General features: G+C 42.6%; 1 protein-coding gene across 2 annotated transcripts in view; it reads left to right on the plus strand.

Annotated features, from left to right (window-relative positions):
- LOC106575122 (neural cell adhesion molecule 2) overlaps positions 1-23678 on the plus strand; it is a 433746-nt gene that overhangs the window by 402990 nt on the left and 7078 nt on the right. For both annotated transcript variants that reach the window (XM_014151337.2, XM_014151338.2), the window contains exon 15: positions 21717-21924. In XM_014151337.2, coding sequence (XP_014006812.2) covers positions 21717-21924 — 208 coding nt within the window. The remainder of the gene's footprint in view (positions 1-21716; positions 21925-23678) is intronic.

A 23678-nucleotide genomic window follows, 5' to 3' on the forward strand; every position in this document is an offset into this window, starting at 1 on the left:
GAGGCAGTCATTTGAGAAGCCAAGGCTGTTGAGTCTGCCAATAAGAATGTGGTGATTGACAGAGTCGAAAGCCTTGGCCAGGTCGATGAATACGGCTGCACAGTAATGTCTCTTATCAATGGTGGTTATGATATCGTTTAGGACCTTGAGCGTGGCTGACGTGCACCCATGACCAGCTCTGAAACCAGATTCCATAGCGGAGAAGGTACGGTGGGATTCGAAATGGTCGGTAATCTGTTTGTTAACTTGGCTTTCTTAAAAAGGCAGTGTAGGATCGATATAGGTCTGTAGCAGTTTGGGTCTAGAGTGTATCCCACTTTGAAGAGGGGGATGACCGCGGCAGCTTTCCAATCTTTGGGAATCTCAGACGATACGAAAGAGGTTGAACAGGCTAGTAATAGGGGTTGCAACAATTTCGGCAGATAATTTTAAAAAGAAAGGGTCCAGATTGTCTAGCCCAGCTGATTTGTAGGGGTCCAGATTTTGCAGCTCTTTCAGAACATCAGCTATCTGGATTTGGGTGAAGGAGAAATGAGGGAGGCTTGGGCGAGTTGCTGTGGGGGATGCAGGGCAGTTGAACGGGGTAGGGGTAGCCAGGTGGAAAGCATGGCCAGCCGTAGAAAAATGCTTATTGAAAATCTCAATTATTTTGGATTATTCGTTGGTGACAATGTTTCCTAGCCTCAGTGCAGTGGGCAGCTGGAAGGATGTGCTCTTGTTCTTCATGTACTTTACAGTGTCCCAGAACTTTTTTGAGTTTGTGCTACAGGATGCAAATTTCTGTTTGAAAAAGCTAGCCTTAGCTTTCCTAACTGCCTGTGTATATTGGTTCCTGACTTCCCTGAAAAGTTGCATATCGCGGGGGCTATTCGATGCTAATGCAGTTCACCACAGGATGTTTTTGTGCTGGTCAAGGGCAGTCAGGTCTGGAGTGAACCAAGGGCTGTATCTGTTCCTGGTTCTATATTTTTTGAATGGGGCATGCTTATTTAAAATGGTGAGGAAGGCACTTTTAATGAATAACCAGGCATCCTCTACTGACGGTTTGAGGTCAATAGCCTTCCAGGATATCCGGGCCGGGTCGATTAAAAGGGCCTGCTCGCTGTAGTGTTTAGCGAGCATTTGACTTGTGATGAGGGGTGGTTGTTTGACCGCAGACCCATTACAGATGCAGGCAATGAGGCAATGATCACTGAGATCTTGGTTGAAAACAGCAGAGGTGTATTTGGATTGGAAGTTGGTTAGGATGATATCTATGAGGGTGCCTGTGTTTACGGATTTGGGGTTGTACCTGGTAGGTTCATTGATAATTTGTGTGAGATTGAGGGCATCAAGCTTAGATTGTAGGATGGCTGGGGTGTTAAGCATGTCCCAGTTTAGGTCACCTAGCAGCACGAGCTCTGAAGATAGATGGGGGCAATCAATTCACAAATGGTGTCCAGGGCACAGCTGGGGGCGGATGGTGGTATATAGCAAGCGGCAACGGTGAGAGACTTGTTTCTGGAAAGGTGGATTTTTAAAAGTAGAAGCTCGAATTATTTGGGTACAGACCTGGATAGTGAGACAGAACTCCGCAGGCTATCTCTGCAGTAGATTGCAACTCTGCCCCCTTTGGCAGTTCTATCTTGTCGGAAAATGTTGTAGTTAGGGATGGACATTTCAGGGGTTTTGGTGGTCTTCCTAAGCCAGGATTCAGACATGGCTAGGACATCCGGGTTGGCAGAGTGTGCTAAAGCAGTGAATAAAACAAACTTAGGGAGTAGGCTTCTAATATTAACATGCATGAAACCAAGGCTTTTACGGTTAAAGAAGTCAACAAATTAGAGCACCTGGGGAATAGGAGTGGAGCTAGGCACTGCAGGGATTAACCTCTACATCACCGGAAGAACAGAGGAGGAGTAGGATAAGGGTACGTCTAAAGGCTATAAGAACCGGTCATCTAGTACGTTTGGAACAGAGAGTAAATGGAGCAGGTTTCTGGGCACGATAGAATAGATTCAAGGCATAATGTACAGACAGAGGTATGGTAGGATGTTAATACATTGGAGGTAAACCCTGGCATTGTGTGTTGATGGGAAAGAGATATTGTCTCTAGAAACATTTAAACCAACTGATGTCACCGCATGTGTGGGAGATGGAACTAAAGGATTGGCTAAGCCATATTGAGCAGGGATAGAGGCTCTACAGTGAAATAAGACAATAATCACTAACCAGAACAGCAATGGACAAGGCATTTTGACATTAGGGAGAGGCATGCGTAGCCAAGTGATCATAGGAGTCCAGTGAGTAGTTAGGCTGGCTGGAGACACGGCGATTCAGACAGCTAGCAGGCCCGGGGCTTGCAAGCTAGCAGAAGGGCCTTAGAGGGACGTCGCAACGGAGGAAGTCTGTTATAGCCTCCTCTTGCAGTTACGTCGAATAGACCAGTCGTGATGGAGTAGTAGGGTTCCGTGTAGCAAAGGGGTTCAGTCCAATTGGCAAAATAGGTATAGTCGCCCAAGCAATTGGCCGATGGATCTCTTCAGCTAACAGTCCAATATGCTCTAGACAGCTAGCGGGCTGGGGTTAGCAGGCTAGCAGATGGGCATTCAGGGGACGTTGCGACGGAGGGGCCTGTTGGGAAATAAACCCTTGGGCAGATTATGTCAGTAGTCTAGTCGTGATGGATAAGCAGGGCTTCGTGTAGTGAAATGGGGCCGAGCCAATTGGCAAATAGGTATAGTGGCCCAAGAAATTGGCGGATGGACCTATTCAGCAAACAGTCCGATATTCTCTAGACAGCTAGCGGGCCGTGGCTAGCAGATGGGCATTCAGGGGACGTCGCGTCGTAGGACCCAGTTGAATAAGCCCCTCGGGCAGATTACGTCGGTAGTCCAGTCGTGGAGGAGCTCTGTACTGGCAGTAAAAGGGGTCTGGGCCAATTGGTAAAATAGGTTGATGGACCTCTTCAGCTAGCCGGGAGATGGGCCTAGCATGGGCTAGCTTCAGGCTTATTGGTGCTTGCTTCAGGACAGAGGTGTTAGCCGGGAGTAGCCACTCGGATAGCAGCTAGCTAGCTGCGATGATCCAGGTGAAAAGGTTCAGAGCTTGCGATAGGAATCTGGGGATATGGAGAGAAAATAGGTCCAGTATGCTCTAGTTTGAATCGCATTGTGCAAATTGGCGAGAGATTTCCGAGCTAAAGGTTAGCTGATGACCTCTAGCAGTGGTTAGCTGACTACTAGCTAGTAGCAAGTTAGCTGGCTAGCTTCTGTTGGGGGATTCCGGTTCCGAAGTAAAGAAAAATACTTTCGAAAAAAGCAGATCCACACAACATTGGGTGAGGCGGGTTGCAGCAGAGTATTTTGAAGTTGAGGTTTAGAAAAATATATAAAAGGATATGCGAAGAAAAATATATAAAAATATATATACATGACAGGATGAGGACAAGGACAAATTCCTCATCAAACCACAGGGATTTAACAATTTTTGCAGTGATTTTCTTAATGGCTGCATGCTTATTAGTAACTGGTATAAGCATTTTCATAAAGGTGTCAGGTGAGGCGTCTGGTTGCTCCTCATTACACACCAAAGACCAACAAATATTTTTTACATCAACAACATAGGAATCACTACAAAACATATTGTATTACCTCTTACACACTATTAGGCCCAGCTATTGGAACTTCGGTTTTCCTAGATGTGGCTACTATATTGTGATCACCACATCTGATGGATTTGTATACTGCTTTAAAGCACATTTGTGTATCGTGACGTGACTATCATTAATGTGATGACTGCTATTTATTGAATAATTACCTACTACATTGAATTAATTTAATCAAGTAATAATCATGTGACATCTATCTCATTAGGGATTTGGGGCACCACGGTTAAAGTATGTTTAACCTCTCTAGGGTCGGCGGGACGAAATCGTCCCACCTACTCAACAGCCAGTTGAATCCCGTGGTGCGTTATTCAAATACCTTAGAAATGCTATTACTTCAATTTCTCAAACATATGACTATTTTACACCATTTTAAAGACAAGACTCTCGTTAATCTAACCACACTGTCCGATTTCAAAAAGGCTTTACAACGAAAGCAAAACATTAGATTATGTCAGCAGAGTACCCAGCCAGAAATAATCAGACACCCATTTTTCAAGCTAACATATAATGTCACATAAACCCAAACCGCAGCTAAATGCAGCACTAACCTTTGATGATCTTCATCAGATGACAACCCTAGGACATTATGTTATACAATACATGCATGTTTTGTTCAATCAAGTTCATATTTATATAAAAAAACAGCTTTTTACATTAGCATGTGACGTTCAGAACTAGCATACCCCCGGCAAACTTCCGGTGAATTTACTAAATTACTCACGATAAACGTTCACAAAAAACATAACAATTATTTTAAGAATTATAGATACAGAACTCCTCTATGCACTCGCTATGTCCGATTTTAAAATAGCTTTTCGGTGAAAGCACATTTTGCAATATTCTGAGTAGATAGCCCGGCATCACAGGGCTAGCTATTTAGACACCCACCAAGTTTAGCACTTACCAAAATCAGATTTACGGTAAGAAAAATGTTATTACCTTTGCTGTTCTTCGTCAGAATGCACTCCCAGGACTTCTACTTCAATAACAAATGTTGGTTTGGTTCAAAATAATCCATAGTTATGTTCAAATATCCTCTGTTTTGTTCGTGCGTTCAAGACACTATCCGAATGGTAAAGAAGGGTGACGCGCACAACGCATTTCGTGACAAAGAATTTCTAAATATTCCATTACCGTACTTCGAAGCATGTCAACCGCTGTTTAAAATCAATTTTTATGCAATTTTTCTCGTAAAAAAGCGATAATATTCCGACCGGGAAAGCGTGTTTACGTACAAAGACGAAAGAAAATAAAACATGGGGTCGACTCGTGCACGAGCCTCAGTCTGATGGTACTCTGACCGGCCACTATCCAAACGCACTAATGTTTTTCAACCAGAGGCTGGAATTACATCATTCAGCTTTTTCCCGGGTTCTGAGAGCCTATGGGAGCCTTAGGAAGTGTCACGTTACAGCAAAGATCCTCAGTTTTCAATAAACAGAGCCAAGAAGAACAAGAACTTGTCAGACAGGCCACTTCCTGTAAGGAATCTTCTCAGGTTTTTGCCTGCCATATGAGTTCTGTTATACTCACAGACACCATTCAAACAGTTTTAGAAACTTTAGGGTGTTTTCTATCCAAAGCCAGTAATTATATGCATATTCTAGTTACTGGGCAGGAGTAGTAACCAGATTAAATCGGGTACGTTTTTTATCCGGCCGTGCAAATACTGCCCCCTATCCCCAACAGGTTAATGAGTTACCATTTCCCAAATTAATTAATTAATTAATTAGATATCATACCGGTCACTAATTAATAATTTCCTCATATCAATCTCATTCTGAACATCGTAGACTCCGTAAATCTGCAAAAACCTGGGTCTCACTGATCATTCCATACCGCAAAAATTGATTTGATTATTTATTTACTAACAAGCTAAAGGATAACATAAGCTACACACACACACACACATGGTGTAGGTTATTGATTAGAAACGTAATACGATGACAACAGGTCCCTCGCTGACCAACACAATATGACACGTGTTACACAAGATGGAGATTTAACGAGAGAGAGAGAGCAAGAGCGAAAGAGAAGCAACACTTGGATACATTTGTAAACTACGCTTAATTTAGCTTGAATACCTTGCCCTGAACTGCCGCTCTTATGGGTAAGAAGTAATGCATGTATTTACATGTTGAAGGTCTTTGTTGGGTATCTCTGTTGGGCCCAGGCCATCGGGGGCAAAGTTCCGCTTGGTGAGAAGGGGCCTGTTCCTCGGTGTAAGTCTGATTGTCCACAAGATGTCACAATGTTACTTGTACTCATTCTGGAAGAGGGGTCTTTTGAGGACCGCTAATAAGCCGTGTAGATGATCCCAGAGTGGCATTGATTGTTGAGAGGTTCCTTTTGTCTTCAACCTCGTGTTGCGTTTCGGGATCGTGACTAATCTTAGACCTCAGCTGCAGCTCGTGGTCATTCTAGTCTGCCACATATTTCCTCAGGATTCTGACAATTGTCTGGTTGCTCATTTCTACCCTGCCGGAGCTCCTAGGGTGGTGCTCAATGTGGAGTTTAGCTTTGACTCCCAGGAGCCACCACAGTTCGGTTATTAGAGCTGCCCAAAAATGGGTTCCTCTGTCACTGTCCACGGTTTCTCCTAACAGGCCGAAATGACTGAAAAAGTGGTTGAGCAAAAGAACAGTCATGGTTTCTGCTGTGTCATTGGTTACGGGCAGGCACTCCACCCACTTTGTGAATGCGCAAGTCACTGTGCGGAGATACTTGTTGCCTCTTGCTGACCTGGCAACTGGGCCTACCCAGTCGTTCTGGATCGAGCTCTGTGAAGTGTTGCAAGGGTGCTCTATGAAGTGGCTTGGAGGGTTGAAACTGGCAGCAAACTAGACACCCCCTCACGTATTGTGGCATGTCTTGTTCCATGTGAGGCCAGTGGGCCACCTGTCGCAATGTTTCACATGTAGCCTTGACCCCCCTATGGCCTCCACATGGCTCGTCGTGGGCATGAGCTATCATTATCCCCCTCTGTGTTTTAGGAACCACCTACCTTCGTGTGGCATCGGTTTCTTAAACATACACTTGTAGATGACCTACTGGTTTGAGGTGCTGTTTACTTGCGTACAGTGAACGCAAGTCGTGTGAGCCTGCCAAAGCTAGTTCGGACACTGGGTGATTAACAGGATCAGACCGGAAAGCCATCAAAGTGGCAAGGGACTCATCTTAGTGTTGCTTTGCTACCAGGTCACCATTCCGGAATGAATGAGTTAGCAACACATTATTATGTTCTGCGGTGCTACATGGCTACGTGTTACCATGGGCGCCTCAGTGATCATTGCTTCCGGAGTATCGAACACCCAAGGGGTGACGTGAATTGCACCGGATTTCGCCATGATGTCGGCATGGTCGTGGCCAAGTTTGTCACGACCAGGTGATTAGAAGTGTCCTTTGACTTTCTTCCAATGCGCCTGTATGTCGTGTTTGGTTATGAGGTTGTTGCAAGTTAGAATGAGCTCTTTGTTTTTCACTTCTTTGGCCACTCGAAGTAGTCTTTTGTTTCCAAAACGACAAGTGGCATAAGAAGTTGAGTCTGGCGTAGTTTGAGTTGGTGCAGATTGCCAGTTCCGACAAGTCGTGTTTCACCGCTGTTTGCTGGCTGGTCTTGTTGCCTAGCTGAAATTGAACAGGTTTGCGCGGAATGTCATTGTGCCATACCAATCCCACCCCAGTTTGCAAGTGATCTAGATGACGGTAAGAAGAGTCATCCACAAATGCCATCGGCATGCCAAGAGTGAGACTTGACAATCCATCAGCGGTACCAAACAATCAATTAAATCTATCCCAGTCAGCATCTGTTCAGTGTCAATGCACAGGGTGGATAAGTGACATGCTTTTGAAGTTCAGTTTTAGTAGGAGACCTTTGGTTAGAGGCAAGATAGCTTGAGTGAATACTCAAAGTACTGTGTTGCAACGTTCCGTTTTCAACGTTTTGCTGGGTCCAATGCTCTTTTGAGATATGAGGGAAATAGTCGAACCCGAATCTATCAGCCCATCACAGGTCAAACAGTCCTATAAGACTGCTTTAAGGTATGGCCTATTCGAGGAGGTTTTTCTCGTCATATCCCCAACAAAGTGGATTGGGTTGGAAGAATGGAGCGGTTGGTTATCCGTGTCGATTTTCAAGATGGATAAGCCACCTTCATGACCCAGTGGGTCCTCTTTTGGAATGGGAGAGGAATCAGCTGTTGCAACGCTGCTTACTTTGTGCATCTCCACATCTGTATCAGAGTCTGTAGACAAAACCTGTGGGCTTGTTTTTAGATCAAGCGGGCCCTGGACATGGATTTGAGTGAAAGGAGTGAATTTGACGTCCTCGCGAAAGGACGTCCTCGCGAAAGGAGGGAATTTCTGCGGACTCGTTCTCCGGCAATTTTACGCCTAGTCATGGTGACTTATCCTTGTTCTCTTTCTCAAATTTCTTCCGCTGCAGTACATCTCTAATCAGAGCTTCTAGAGAACTTCTGTTGACGTATTGATTAGTTGGACCCTTTGTTGCTCTTGTTACCCTTGTGCCCTGACCCTTTGTTATTGTTAGGTGCAGGAACGTGGCGGCCAAGTCGATCTCTACGGGACCTGTTTGGTTGTGGACATTTTCTATTGCTATCATTACCGGTGTGGTGGTTGTTTGGTAGCCACCCACCTTGTGCGTCATCTTTTGCCACTTCTGTCCCTGATGCTGCACCTTCCAATTGTAGTGATTGTTCCCCCCAAGCTTGAAATTCGAGTTGTTCAGGCTCTTAGCCCGGCTTGCTTTCAATGCTTCAAAAGCTGTGCTCACAAGCTCTCGGAGTGCCGAGATTGGCAAACCAACGTGGGCAGTAGGGCCCAAGTAGTTAATGAAGTTGGGATGCATGTTTGACAGAAACATTTGTTTGAATGGCAATAGCTCTTCCATTCCTGTTTCAGTGAGCATGCCAAAGTAAGTTGGACGAAACCTATGATGCTAGGCTTGTGGGTGTTCATTCCGAGCTTGTTTGCCATTGTTAGCCAATGAGCTGTCATGTTTGCAAGTCGCAGCACCACGGAATTCTATTTTCAAAGCTGTGGCAAGTTTAGTGTAGTTGTTTTGCACGTGTTGCTGTTGTAGACGAATGAACCTTGTCACGTGTCTGTTGGACGTTCCCTTCAACAGGTAAAGCCTGTCAGTATTTCTAATGTTAGGGTAGCCATCCAAGGCGTTCCCTGAGCTCCAGTTGCGAGCTAGGTTGCTCGGTTGGGTCCCGCGATAGTCCCGCGATACAGCGTGACTGTTCTGGAGTTCCTCCAGATGGTACCTAAGGGTGGTACTCTGCTGCATTGCAGTCCACTTGGGAGCTTAGGGTATTTATTTTAGACTCCGTTTGGTCTCATACTTATCTGTCATGATTTGCAGGGAGAGCTCTCGAGTGCGGAGCAAGAGATTCAGTGATGAGATGTCCTCTGCTTGCTTAGAGGTCACTCGCTTCGGTCAAGTTAATATCTCCTCAAATTTCTAAAATCGGCTGGCCCTATGTCCTCGCTCATGAAATTAATAATGACTGAAGTCTACTCACTTCTGAAACGTGAGCGACAGAAATAGTACTATGTTTGGCCCAACTAGTCTATTTCTCAGAAAACCTAAACATCGGCCGGCTCATATGCCCTGGTTCGTAGTATTTAGTAATTCTCCCTTACACACTAACTTTCGTCAGATATACAACACCATAGTCAATCTCTCCCTACTAGTATCTGGATGAAAAAGAAACCACACACACACACACAACTCTCAACAATAATCCTGCCAACAGCTCCATTTTTGTATAACGTATCTTGCTACACAATTCCTATAGACTGAATTCAACACTAAGGCCTAGATTTATCTTAGATTCCTCGCACGGGGCTCCAATATGTTGTGACGTGACTATCATTAATGTGATGACCTCTATTTAGCGAATAATTACCTACTATGTTGAATTTTTACTTGATTAAATTAATAATGTAACAATTAACTCATTGGGGATTTGGGGCACCACGAGAAAAGTTTGTTTAATGAGTTACCATCTCCCTAATTAACCTCTCTGGGCTAGGCGGGACGAATTCGTCCCACCTACGCAACAGCCAGTGTAATCCAGTGGCGCGATTTTCAAATACCTTAGAAATGCTATTACTTCAATTTCTCAAACATATGACTATTTTACAGCATTTTAAAGACAAGACTCTCATTAATCTAACCACAATGTCCGATTTCAAAAAGGCTTTACAACGAAAGCAAAACATTAGATTATGTCAGCAGAGTACCCAGCCAGAAATAATCAGACACCCATTTTTCAAGCTAGCATATAATGTCACAAAAACCCAGAAGACAGCTAAATGCAGCACTAACCTTTGATGATCTTAACCTGTTAGGGCTAGGGGGCAGCATTGACACGGCTGGATAAAAAACATACCCGATTTAATCTGGTTACCACTCTTACTCAGTAACTAGAATATGCATATACTTATTACATATGGATAGAAAACACCCTAAATTTTCTAAAACTGTTTGAATGGTGTCTGTGAGTATAACAGAACTCAAATGGCAGGTCAAAACCTGAGAGATTCCTTTACAGGAAGTGGCCTGTCTGACCATTTCTGGAACTTCTTTGCCATCTCTATCATTTACTAAGGATCTCTGCTCTAACGTGACACTTCCCACGTCGTCCATAGGCTCTCAGAGCCCGGGAAAAAAGAGAATGTCGTCATTCCAGCCCCAGGCTGAAACACATTATCGCCTTTCTCAAGTGGCCCATCAAGAGACACTAGCTTATGCGCGTGACCCCGACCGCCCCCGCCTTTGGGATTTTTTTCCTCTGTTTGCCGAAAAGGAGATTCCCTGTCGGAATTTTATCGCTTTTCTACGAGAAAAATGACGTAAAAATTGATTTTAAACAGCGGTTGACATGCTTCGACGTACGGCAATGGAATACTTTGAATTTTATTGTCAGGAATTGCGCCAAGCGCGCGACACTTCTTTACTATTTCGGATAGTGTCTGGAACGCATCGAACAAAACGCCGCTATTCGGATATAACGATGGATTATTTTGGACCAAACCAACATTTGTTATTGAAGTAGACGTCCTGGGTGTGCATTCTGACGAAGACAACAAAAGGTAATGACATTTTTATAATAGTAAATATGATTATGGTGAGTGCTAAACTTGCCGGGTGTCTAAATAGCGAGCCCGTGATGCCTGGGCTATGTACTTAGAATATTGCAAAATGTGCTTTCACCAAAAAGCTATTTTAAAATCGGACATATCGAGTGCATAGAGGAGGTCTGTATCTATAATTCTTAAAATAATTGTTATGCTTTTTGTGAACGTTTATCGTGAGTAATTTAGTAAAATGTTAGCGAATTCCCCGTAAGTTTGCGGGGGGTATGCTAGTTCTGAACGTCACATGCTAATGTAAAAAGCTGGTTTTTGATATAAATATGAACTTGATTGAACAAAACATGCATGTATTGTATAACATAATGTCCTAGGGTTGTCATCTGATGAAGATCATCAAAGGTGAGTGCTGCATTTAGCTGTCTTCTGGGTTTTGGTGACATTATATGCTGGCTTGAAAAATGGGTGTCTGATTATTTCTGGCTTGGTACTCTGCTGACATAATCTAATGTTTTGCTTTCGTTGTAAAGCCTTTTTGAAATCGGACAGTGTGGTTAGATTAACGAGAGTCTTATCTTTAAATGGCTGTAAAATAGTCATATGTTTGAGAAATTGAAGTAATATGATTTTGAAGATTTTGAAAATCGCGCCACAGGATGGCAGTGGCTGTTACGTAGGTGGGACGAATTCGTCCCGCCGGTCCCATAGAGGTTAATCAGATGACACACCTAGGACATTATGTTTTACAATACATGCATGTTTTGTTCAATCAAGTTCATATTTATATCCTGTAGGTTCATGCTCTACAACATTCGCAGAGTACGACCCTGCCTCACACAGGAAGCGGCGCAGGTCCTAATCCAGGCACTTGTCATCTCCCGTCTGGATTACTGCAACTCGCTGTTGGCTGGGCTCCCTGCCTGTGCCATTAAACCCCTACAACTCATCCAGAACGCCGCAGCCCGTCTGGTGTTCAACCTTCCCAAGTTCTCTCACGTCACCCCGCTCCTCCGCTCTCTACACTGGCTTCCAGTTGAAGCTCGCATCCGCTACAAGACCATGGTGATTGCCTACGGAGCTGTGAAGGGAACGGCACCTCCATACCTTCAGGCTCTGATCAGGCCCTACACCCAAACAAGGGCACTGCGTTCATCCACCACTGGCCTGCTGGCCCCCCTACCTCTGAGGAAGCACAGTTCCCGCTCAGCCCAGTCAAAACTGTTCGCTGCTCTGGCACCCCAATGGTGGAACAAGCTCCCTCACGACGCCAGGACAGCGGAGTCAATCACCACCTTCCGGAGACACCTGAAACCCCACCTCTTTAAGGAATACCTAGGATAGGATAAAGTAATCCTTCTAACCCCCCCCTTAAAAGATTTAGATGCACTATTGTAAAGTGGTTGTTCCACTGGATATCATAAGGTGAATGCACCATTTTGTAAGTCGCTCTGGATAAGAGCGTCTGCTAAATGACTTAAATGTAAATGTAAATATCAAAAACCAGCTTTTTACATTAGCATGTGACGTTCAGAACTAGGCAAACCTCCGGTGAATTTACTAAATTACTCACGATAAACGTTCACAAAAAACATAACAATTATTTTAAGAATTATAGATACAGAACTCCTTTGTGCAATCGAGGTGTCCGATTTTAAAATAGCTTTTCGGTGAAAGCACATTTTGCAATATTCTCAGTAGATAGCCCAGCCATCACGGCTAGCCATTTAGACACCGACCAAGTTTAGCCCTGACCAAACTCCGTTTTACTATTACAAAAGTTTGATTACCTTTGTTGTCTTCGTCAGAATGCACTCCCAGGACTGCTACTTCAATAACAAATGTTGGTTTGGTCCAAAATAATCCATCGTTATATCCAAATAGCGGTGTTTTGTTAGTGCGTTCCAAGACACTATCCGAAGTGTAAATAAGGGTCACGAGCATGGCGCAATTCGTGACAAAAAAAATCTAAATATTCCATTACCGTACTTCGAAGCATGTCAACCGCTGTTTAAAATCCATTTTTATGCCATTTTTCTCGTAAAAACGCGATAATATTCCGACCGGCAATCTGCGTTTAGGTAAACAGAGGAAAGAAAACAAAGCATTCGGTCGACGCGGGCACGCGCCTGAGTCTCACAGTACTGTAACCAGCCACTACCCAAAACGCTCAGCCAGAGCCTGCAAAGCCACAATTCAGCTTTTTGCCGCCTTCTGAGAGCCCATTGGAGCCGTAGGAAGTGTCACGTAACAGCAGAGATCCTTTGTTTTGGATAGAGATGACAAAGAAGGCCAAGAAATGGTCAGACAGGGTACTTCCTGTACAGAATCTTCTCAGGTTTTGACCTGCCATTTGAGTTCTGTTATACTCAGACACCATTCAAACAGTTTTAGAAACTTTGGAGTGTTTTCTATCCAAAGCCAATAATTATATGCATATTCTAGTTACTGGGCAGGAGTAGTAACCAGATTAAATCGGGTAGGTTTTTTTATCCAGCCGTGTCAATACTGCCCCCTAGCCCTAACAGGTTAACTCAAGAATACATAGATATCATATCAGTCACTAATTATTCATTTCCTTATATCAGTCTCATTCTGAACGTCGTAGACTCCATAAATCTGCACAAACCCGGGTCTCATGGATCATTCCATACCACACAAATTGATTTGATTATTTATTTACTAACAAGCTAAAAGATAAAATAAGACACACTCACACACACGGTATAGGTTATTGATTAGAAACGTAATACAGTGACAACAGGTCCCTAGTGGACCAACACAATATGACACGTTACACAAGATGGAGATTTAACCTCTCTGGGATAGGCGGGACGAATTCGTCCCACCTACGTAACAGCCACTTTAAGCCTGTGGCGCGATTTTCAAAACCTTAAAAATCCTATTACTTCAATTTCTCAAACATATGACTATTTTACAGCTATTTAAAGACAAGACTCTTGTTAATCTAACCACACTGTCCGATTTCAAAAAGGCTTTACAACGAAAGCAAAACATTAGATTATGTCAGCAGAGTACCAAGCCAGAAATAATCAGACACCCATTTTTCAAGCCAGCATATAATGTCACCAAAACCCAGAAGACAGCTAAATGCAGCACTCACCTTTGATGATCTTCATCAGATGACAACCCTAGGACATTATGTTATACAATACATGCATGTTTTGTTCAATCAAGTTCATATTTATATCAAAAACCAGCTTTTTACATTAGCATGTGACGTTCAGAACTAGCATACCCCCGCAAACTTCCGGGGAATTCGCTAACATTTTACTAAATTACTCACGATAAACGTTCACAAAAAGCATAACAATTATTTTAAGAATTATAGATACAGACCTCCTCTATGCACTCGATATGTCCGATTTTAAAATAGCTTTTTGGTGAAAGCACATTTTGCAATATTCTAAGTACATAGCCCAGGCATCACGGGCTCGGTATTTAGACACCCGGCAAGTTTAGCACTCACCATAATCATATTTACTATTATAAAAGTTTGATTACCTTTTGTTGTCTTCGTCAGAATGCACTCCCAGGACTGCTACTTCAATAACAAATGTTGGTTTGGTCCAAAATAATCCATCGTTATATCCGAATAGCGGCGTTTTGTTCGTGCGCTCCAGACACTATCCGAAATGGTAAAGAAGGGTTGTGCGCATGGCGCAATTCGTGACAATAAAATTCTAAATATTCCATTACCGTACTTCGAAGCATGTCAACCGCTGTTTAAAATCAATTTTTACGCCATTTTTCTCGTAGAAAAGCGATAATATTCTGACAGGGAATCTCCTTTTCGGCAAACAGAGGAAAAAATCACAAAGGCGGGGGCGGTCGGGTCACGCGCATAAGCCCAGAGTCCCTTGATCGGCCACTTGAGAAAGGCGATAATGTGTTTCAGCCTGGGGCTGGGATGACGACATTCTGTTTTTTCCCGGGCTCAGAGCGCCTATGGACGACGTAGGAAGTGTCACGTTAGAGCAGAGATCCTTAGTAAAAGATAGAGATGGAAAAGAAGTTCAAGAAATGGTCAGACAGGCCACTTCCTGTAAAGGAATCTCTCAGGTTTTGACCTGCCATTTGAGTTCTGTTATACTCACAGACACCATTCAAACAGTTTTAGAAACTTTAGGGTGTTTTCTATCCATATGTAATAAGTATATGCATATTCTAGTTACTGGGTAGGAGTGGTAACCAGATTAAATCGGGTATGTTTTTTATCCAGCCGTGTCAATACCGCCCCCTAGCCCTAACAGGTTAAAGAGAGAGAGGAAGAGAGAAAGAGAAGCAACATTTGGATACATTTGTAAACTACGCTTAGTTTAGCCCTAATACCTTGCACCGAACTGCCTCTAAGAAGTCTCTGATTGTCCACAAGATGTCACAATGTTACTTGTACTCATTCTGGAAGAGGGGTCTTTTGAGGACGGCTAATCAACCGTGTAGATGATTCCAGAGTGGTATTGATTGTTGAGAGGTTCCGTTTGTCTTCAACCTCATGTTGCGTTTCGGGATCATGACTAATTGTAGACCTCAGCTGCAGTTCGTGGTCATTCTAGTCTGATATGTTAACTTCTTTGGGATGGGGGCGGTATTTTGACGTCCGGATGAAAAGCGGGCCCAAAGTAAACTGCCTGCTACTCAGGCCCAGAAGCTAGGATATGCATATAATTGGTAGATTTGGATAGAAAACACTCTAAAGTTTCGAAAAATGTTAAAATAATTTCTGTGAGTATAACAGAACTGAAACCCCGAGGACAAACCATCCCCCCCCAAAAAATATTTCATCCTTCCACTGATTTCAATGGCTGGCATTTTTATAATAGGGTGAAATCGTTCCCGATTGCAGTTCCTAGGTCTTCCACTAGATATCAACAGTCTTTAGAAAGAGTTTCATGCTGGTTTTTGTAAAAATGAGGCAGAAATTGTAGTTTTTCTAGGTGGCTCCCATTTTGGCTGTAGTGTTTCCAAGCACGTGAATGAGAGCGCGTTCTTTGGTATTTTTCTCCGGTAAAGACAATAACGATTCTCCGTCTTAAATTTGATTGTTTATTTGCGTATTAGGGAACCTAAGGTTTGATTATAAACGTTGATTGACTTGTTTGTATAAGTTTATTGGTAACGTTTGGGATTAATTTCGTATGCATTTTGGAGGGAAACAGAGTGGATTATTGACTGAAGCGCGCTAGCTAAACTGAGTTTTTATGGATATAAAGAAGGACTTTATCGAACAAAATAACCATTTGTAATGTAACTGGGACCTTTTGGAGTGCCAACAGAAGAAGATCTTCAAAGGTAAGGCATATATTATATCCCTATTTCTGACTTTCGTGTCGCAACTCCCTGGCTGAAAATGATTTGTTATGCATTTGTGTGCTGGGTGCTGTCCTCAGATAATCGCATGGTTTGCTTTTGCCGTAAAGCCTTTTTGATATCTGACATGGTGGCTGGATTAACAACAAGTTAAGCTTTATTTTGATGTATTGCACATAATTTAATTTGAATTTGGCGCCATGCAATTTCACTGGAAGGTGTCAAAATGGGACGCTAGCATCCCACAGATCCACAAGAAGTTAATTCTTAACACAAATGCTTTATACCCTCGGTTAAAAGGGGGCTTTTACGTCATGCTGATACGCTCTCTAGGTTCCCTGGGGCGTGACTAATTACAAGGCAAGGTATCACAATTGACTATAATCTTGTTAGAGAACTAAAATCACAATCTTATCGTCACAAAACCATTGTCTTTTTCCTGCATATTTTCTACTCAACGTGAAGTATGTTAACCTGTTGGGGCTAGGGGGCAGTATTTTCACGGCTGGATAAATAAACGTACCCGATTTAATCTGGTTACTAATCCTACCCAGTAACTAGAATATGCATATACTTATTATATATGGATAGAAAACACAATAAAGTTTCTAAAACTGTTTGAATGGTGTCTGTGAGTATAACAGAACTCATTTGGCAGGCAAAACCCTGAGACATTTTCTGACAGTAAGTGGATACCTGATGTGTTGAATTACCTTTAAGCCTATGCCATTGAAACACACAGGGGTTGATTAATGTTTTGGCACTTCCTATTGCTTCCACTAGATGTCACCAGCCTTTACAAAGTGTTTTGAGTCTTTTACTGTGAGATCTGACCGAACAAGAGCCATGGAACGGTGATGGCCGATTAGACTCTGGCGCGCGAGTTCATGTTGGGTACCCTCGTTCCAATACGTTATACAAGAGAATGCATTCGTCCACCTTGAATATTATTCATGTTCTGGTTAAAAAAGGCACTAATGATTTATGCTATACAACGTTTGACATGTTTGAACGAACGTAAATATATTTTTTCCCCTCGTTCATGACGAGAATTCCAGCTGGCTTAGATCATGTGCTAACAACACGGAGCTTTTTGGATATAAATGATGAGCTTTTTTGAACAAAACTACATTCGTTATGGACCTGGGATTCCTGGAAGTGACATCTGATGAAGAGAATCAAAGGTAATGGATTATTTACATAGTATTTTCGATTTTAGATCTCTCCAACATGGCCGTTTGCTATACAGACAAAGCATCTTTTTCTGGGCGCAGTGCTCAGATTATTGCAAAGTGTGATTTCCCAGTAAGGTTATTTTTAAATCTGGCAAGTTGATTGCGTTCAAGAGATGTAAATCTATAATTCTTTAAATGACAATATAATATTTTACCAATGTTTTCTAATTTTAATTATTTAATTTGTGGTGCTGACTTGACTGCCGGTTATTGGAGGGAAACGATTTCCTCAACATCAATGCCATAGTAAAACGCTGTTTTTGGATATAAATATGAACTTGATAGAACTAAAAATGCATGCATTGTCTAACATAATGTCCTAGGAGTGTCATCTGATGGAGATTGTAAAAGGTTAGTGCATCATTTTAGCTGGTTTTATGGTTTTGGTGACGCCTGGCTTTGAATTGACAAAACATTACACACAGCTATTGTCAATGTACTCTCCTAACATAATCTAACTTTATGCTTTCGCCGTAAAATCTTTTTGAAATCGGACAACGTGGTTAGATTAAGGAGATGTTTATCTTTCAAAGGGTGTAAGATAGTTGTATGTTTGAAAAATTTGAATTTTGACATTTATTTGGTTTCAAATTTGCCGCTCTTGAAATGCACCTGCTGTTGATAGGGTGCACCACGGGTGGCACGCTAGCGTCCCACATAGCCCCAAGAAGTTAACGTCCCACCTACTCAACAGCCAGTGGAATCCCGTGGCGCGATATTCAAATACCTTAGAAATGCTATTACTTCAATTTCTCAAACATATGACTATTTTACACCATTTTAAAGACAAGACTCTCGTTAATCTAACCACACTGTCCGATTTCAAAAAGGCTTTACAACGAAAGCAAAACATTAGATTATGTCAGCAGAGTACCCAGCCAGAAATAATCAGACACCCATTTTTCAAGCTAACATATAATGTCACAAAAACCAAAACCACAGCTAAATGCAGCACTAACCTTTGATGATCTTCATCAGATGACACTCCTAGGACATTATGTTATACAATACATGCATGTTTTGTTCAATCAAGTTCATATTTATATCAAAAACCAGCTTTTTACATTAGCATGTGACTAGTATGTGACTAGCATTCCCACCGAACACTTCCGGTGAATTTACTAAATTACTCACGATAAACGTTCACAAAAAACATAACAATTATTAAAAAAATTATAGATACAGAACTCCTTTATGCAATCGCTATGTCCGATTTTAAAATAGCTTTTCGGTGAAAGCACATTTTGCAATATTCTGAGTAGATAGCCCGGCCATCACAGGCTAGCTATTTTGACACCCACCAAGTTTGGTACTCACCAAACTCAGATTTACTATAAGAAAAATTGGATTACCTTTGCTGTTCTTCGTCAGAATGCACTCCCAGGACTTCTACTTCAATAACAAATGTTGGTTTGGTTCCAAATAATCCATAGTTATATCCAAATAGCGGCGTTTTGTTCGTGCGTTCAAGACACTATCCGAAGGGTAAAGAAGGGTGACCCGCCCGGCGCGTTCCGTGACAAAAAAATTCAAAATATTCCATTACCGTACTTCGAAGCATGTCAAACGCTGTTTAACCTCTCTAGGCTAGGCGGGACGAATTCGTCCCACCTACGTAACAGCCACTGCTATCCTGTGGCGCGATTTTCAAAACCTTAAAAATCCTATTACTTCAATTTCTCAAACATATGACTATTTTACAGCCATTTAAAGACAAGACTCTCGTTAATCTAACCACACTGTCCGATTTCAAAAAGGCTTTACAACGAAAGCAAAACATTAGATTATGTCAGCAGAGTACCAAGCCAGAAATAATCAGACACCCATTTTTCAAGCCAGCATATAATGTCACCAAAACCCAGAAGACAGCTAAATGCAGCACTCACCTTTGATGATCTTCATCAGATGACAACCCTAGGACATTATGTTATACAATACATGCATGTTTTGTTCAATCAAGTTCATATTTATTTCAAAAACCAGCTTTTTACATTAGCATGTGACGTTCAGAACTAGCATACCCCCCGCAAACTTCCGGGGAATTCGCTAACATTTTACTAAATTACTCACGATAAACGTTCACAAAAAGCATAACAATTATTTTAAGAATTATAGATACAGACCTCCTCTATGCACTCGATATGTCCGATTTTAAAATAGCTTTTTGGTGAAAGCACATTTTGCAATATTCTAAGTACATAGCCCAGGCATCACTGGCTCGCTATTTAGACACCCGGCAAGTTTAGCACTCACCATAATCATATTTACTATTATAAAAGTTTCATTACCTTTTGTTGTCTTCGTCAGAATACACACCCAGGACTGCTACTTCAATAACAAATGTTGGTTTGGTCCAAAATAATCCATTGTTATATCCGAATAGCGGCGTTTTGTTCGTATGCGTTCCAGACACTATCCGAAATAGTAAAGAAGTGTCACGCGCATGGCGCAATTCGTGACAATAAAATTCTAAGTATTCCATTACCGTACTTCGAAGCATGTCAACCGCTGTTTAAAATCAATTTTTACGACATTTTTCTCGTAGAAAAGCGATAATATTCCGACAGGGAATCTCCTTTTCGGCAAACAGAGGAAAAAATCCCAAAGGCGGGGGCGGTCGGGGTCACGCGCATAAGCCAGTGTCCCTTGATCGGCCACTTGAGAAAGGCGATAATGTGTTTCAGCCTGGGGCTGGAATGACGACATTCTGTTTTTTCCCGGGCTCTGAGCGCCTATGGACGACGTGGGAAGTGTCACGTTAGAGCAGAGATCCTTAGTAAATGATAGAGATGGAAAAGAAGTTCAACAAATGGTCAGACAGGCCACTTCCTGTAAAGGAATCTCTCAGGTTTTGACCTGCCATTTGAGTTCTGTTATACTCACAGACACCATTCAAACAGTTTTAGAAAATTTAGGGTGTTTTCTATCCATATGTAATAAGTATATGCATATTCTAGTTACTGGGTAGGAGTGGTAACCAGATTAAATCGGGTATGTTTTTTATCCAGCCGTATCAATACTGCCCCCTAGCCCTAACAGGTTAAAATCAATTTTTATGCGATTTTTCTCGTAAAAAAAGCGATAAAATTCCGACCGGGAAACCCTGTTTTCGTTCAAAGAAAATGTAAACATGGTGGAGTCTCGTGTATGCGCCATGGCCTACAAAGTCATCATTCAACGTTCTGGCGCCTTCTGAGAGCCTATGGGAGCGTTAGAAAATGTCACGTTATGCCAGAGATCCCCTGTTTTGGATAGAGATGATCAAGAAGGCCAAGAAATGGTCAGAGAGGGCGCTTCCTGTTTGGAATCTTCTCAGGTTTTGGCCTGCCAAATGAGTTCTGTTATACTCACAGACAACATTCAAACAGTTTTAGAAACTTTAGGGTGTTTTCTATCCAAATCAAACAATTATATGCATATTCTAGTTTCTGGGCAGGAGTAGTAACCAGATTAAATCGGGTACGTTTTTTATCTGGCCGTGCAAATACTGCCCCCTATCCCCAACAGGTTAACATGATATGATATGACAGTATGAAAATTCTTCAAGTTCCAATGTTTTCATTGTAAAGTCTTCATGCAACTTTTAATGACATAACAAAATGGACATTCATATTCCAAATTCCAACTGTCATCATTCCCAACAGTCGGTTGTGGAAATATATTGTCCCAGTGTCTATTGTTTGATGTTGTAGTTTTTGGCCGGCAAAATCTTCATAAGGCACACAGACATTCCAATCGCCCAAACTAGACCCCAAAAGGAATCATCTGCTGCCTATGGTTTACGATCAACGTGAGGTGTCATAAAACCCCCACATCAATCCCTCTGCGGGAGAGACGGGGCTCTGTAGAGCTGATCCACTGTAACCTGATCCTTGGATCCTCACAGGAGAGTCATGACAACGGGTAGGTTGATTGATAACCTGAACCAGGTTGCAGGCATTGGTTACGGTTTGAAGCTTTTTCTTGAGTTGGCAGCTTGATGAAAGACAGTTAATATTTAAAATCACCCAGAAAATGTACCTCTGTTGATATCACATACATTATCAAGCACATACTGACTTAGGACTTGGTGGTCTATAGCAGCTTCCCACAGAGCTTTCTCTTTGTTTCTCCCATCTTAGCAGACTACCTGTTCAGCAGCTTTGGCCTGGGGGCGGTTGTGATGTGGCTCAGCCCAGGTTATATCACCTTGATGTGTGTCTGATGCCTGTATAACTTGTTGAGTGACAATACTCTCTCTCCATCCAGGATAATCCCTGTTCAGTGGCCTTAGGCTCGGGCCTGTGGATGGCCTGGGTTATATTAATATGTTGTGTATCACTTACTCTTTCTCTGTAACTCGTTGAGTGACAGTACTCTCTCTCTGTCTGGCCTCCATCCAGCAGACTCCCTGTTCAGCGGCCTGGGGCTGGGGCCTGTCGTGGGCCTGGGCCTGGTCGGCCTCCTCCTGGTCCTCGTGGTGGTTGACGTCAGCTGCTACTTCCTGCGCCAGTGCGGCCTGCTCATGTGTATCACGCGCAAGCTCTGCAGCAAGAAGACGGCCACCAGCGGCAAGAGCAAGGAGATGGAGGAGGGAAAGGCCGCCTACCTGTGAGTGGACCTTTGAACTGCGAAGACTGACCTTGTGTTATAGAATGTGTGATGTGACATTGTCAGGCAGTTAGTCGCAAGCTATTGTTCACTCGCTCACTCACTCACTTGCTTACTCACTCACTCCCTCATTCACTGACTCCCTTACTCACTCACTCAGAGTGCGTCTCAATTCTTTATACTTCCTTTTCCCTCATACGTTCTGATCTGGAAGAATTGGAAAGGTGAAAGTTAATCCTCCATTTGGTTTCAGACATTATTATTTTCACCTGTCCAAACTTTACATATAATTGCAGATGATGGAAAGTAAGCCAATTGAGACGCACGCAACGGCAGTTTATATCTCACCCGGTCACTCCCCACTGTCAAAATATGTTAATCACTCATTCAATCATTTAATGCTCACTACGCAGAAATATACTCGGTACAGTTTGTTTTTTCATGTGAACTTGTATGTGGTATGTTTGGTGTGTATGCACGCACTTGTGTGTTTGTACGTGCGTGCATGTGTGTCCATATGTTTGTTTGTGGCGTGTGTGCACATGCATGTGTATGTGTGATAGAGGGGAATAATACAAGATTGTGTCTAAATCTAGGTAACAGTGTGTGCGTATCTGTGTTCAGGCTTCACTGAGCATGCCATTGCAAAACCACAGCTATTACTGTTTACCTCCACTTTCCTTCCCATGAAACTGGAGTTTCATTTGAAACAGCATGAATAATTAATAAATGCAAGATAGGACTGATGACTCTAGCACAGTAGAATGGATGTAGAGTGAGAGTGAAAGAGCAATAAAGATTGGGAAAGATGGAAAGAGAGAGTGGGGGGTTGGGGAGAACGAGAGATAAAGAGAGTGAAAGAGGAATAAAGTGGAGAGAGGGATATAGGGAGAAAGATGGATAGAGTGGGAGAGTTGTCAGTATGTCTCTCCAAGCCAAGGGAAGGGAAGAGCCTAACAAGACAGCGTGTAGCTAGACTGAACATTGTGCTGAGTCACAGGGAGGTGTAATGGAGTCTGCGCGTGTGTGTGCGTGCTTGCGACTGACTGGTCGTGGGTGGGTGCGTGCGACTGTCTGGTCAGTGGGTGGGTGGGTGATATCTTCCTGCTGAGACTGCAGACTGCCTCAGGCCTTTCTACACATCTGAGGGATTTGGATTAATGGAAAGTAGGAGATGCTTTAAGTTTCAGATGCTAATTCAAGTCCACCACGGTGCTTAAGTGGTGCTAAGATGGGATTCTGAGTCTTAGAGATGTGTTGAATGTTCTGTAGGATTGTATAAGTTATGTAAGACACATGTAAATGGTACACCTTCTCATGACAGTAAGTGGTAAATTGGAAAGAGTTGATAGTAAAATTTGGATAGTAAAATTTGATTCTGATGGAGCTGACTTGTGTAGGGTTGTGCTACGTAATTCACGTATGGTTGTGCTGGTCATGTCTATGACGCAAAGAATACAGCGTGTTTTACCAGTTTGCTTTGGGCAGCATCTCATTCCAAAAAGTTGTTCCCTTCCTTGCAGCCTTGCTAGATCTGATTTTAAAATGGGTGTAAGCAAAATAGAAGAAACTAGCTGGAGCTACTACTTACACCAACTCAATTGTCTCAGATCTGCAGGGGGGTTGAACAAGGGCAGAGGGAAAGGGACAACAACCAGCCCGTATTTGTTCCCACACAATAGCGGCCCACTTTATATTTCCAAAAGAATCACATTATAATTAAATAATTTGATTAAATTAAAATAACTTTAATT

Source organism: Salmo salar, chromosome ssa17, assembly GCF_905237065.1.
Source record: "Salmo salar chromosome ssa17, Ssal_v3.1, whole genome shotgun sequence".
Classification (NCBI taxonomy): Eukaryota; Metazoa; Chordata; class Actinopteri; order Salmoniformes; family Salmonidae; genus Salmo; species Salmo salar.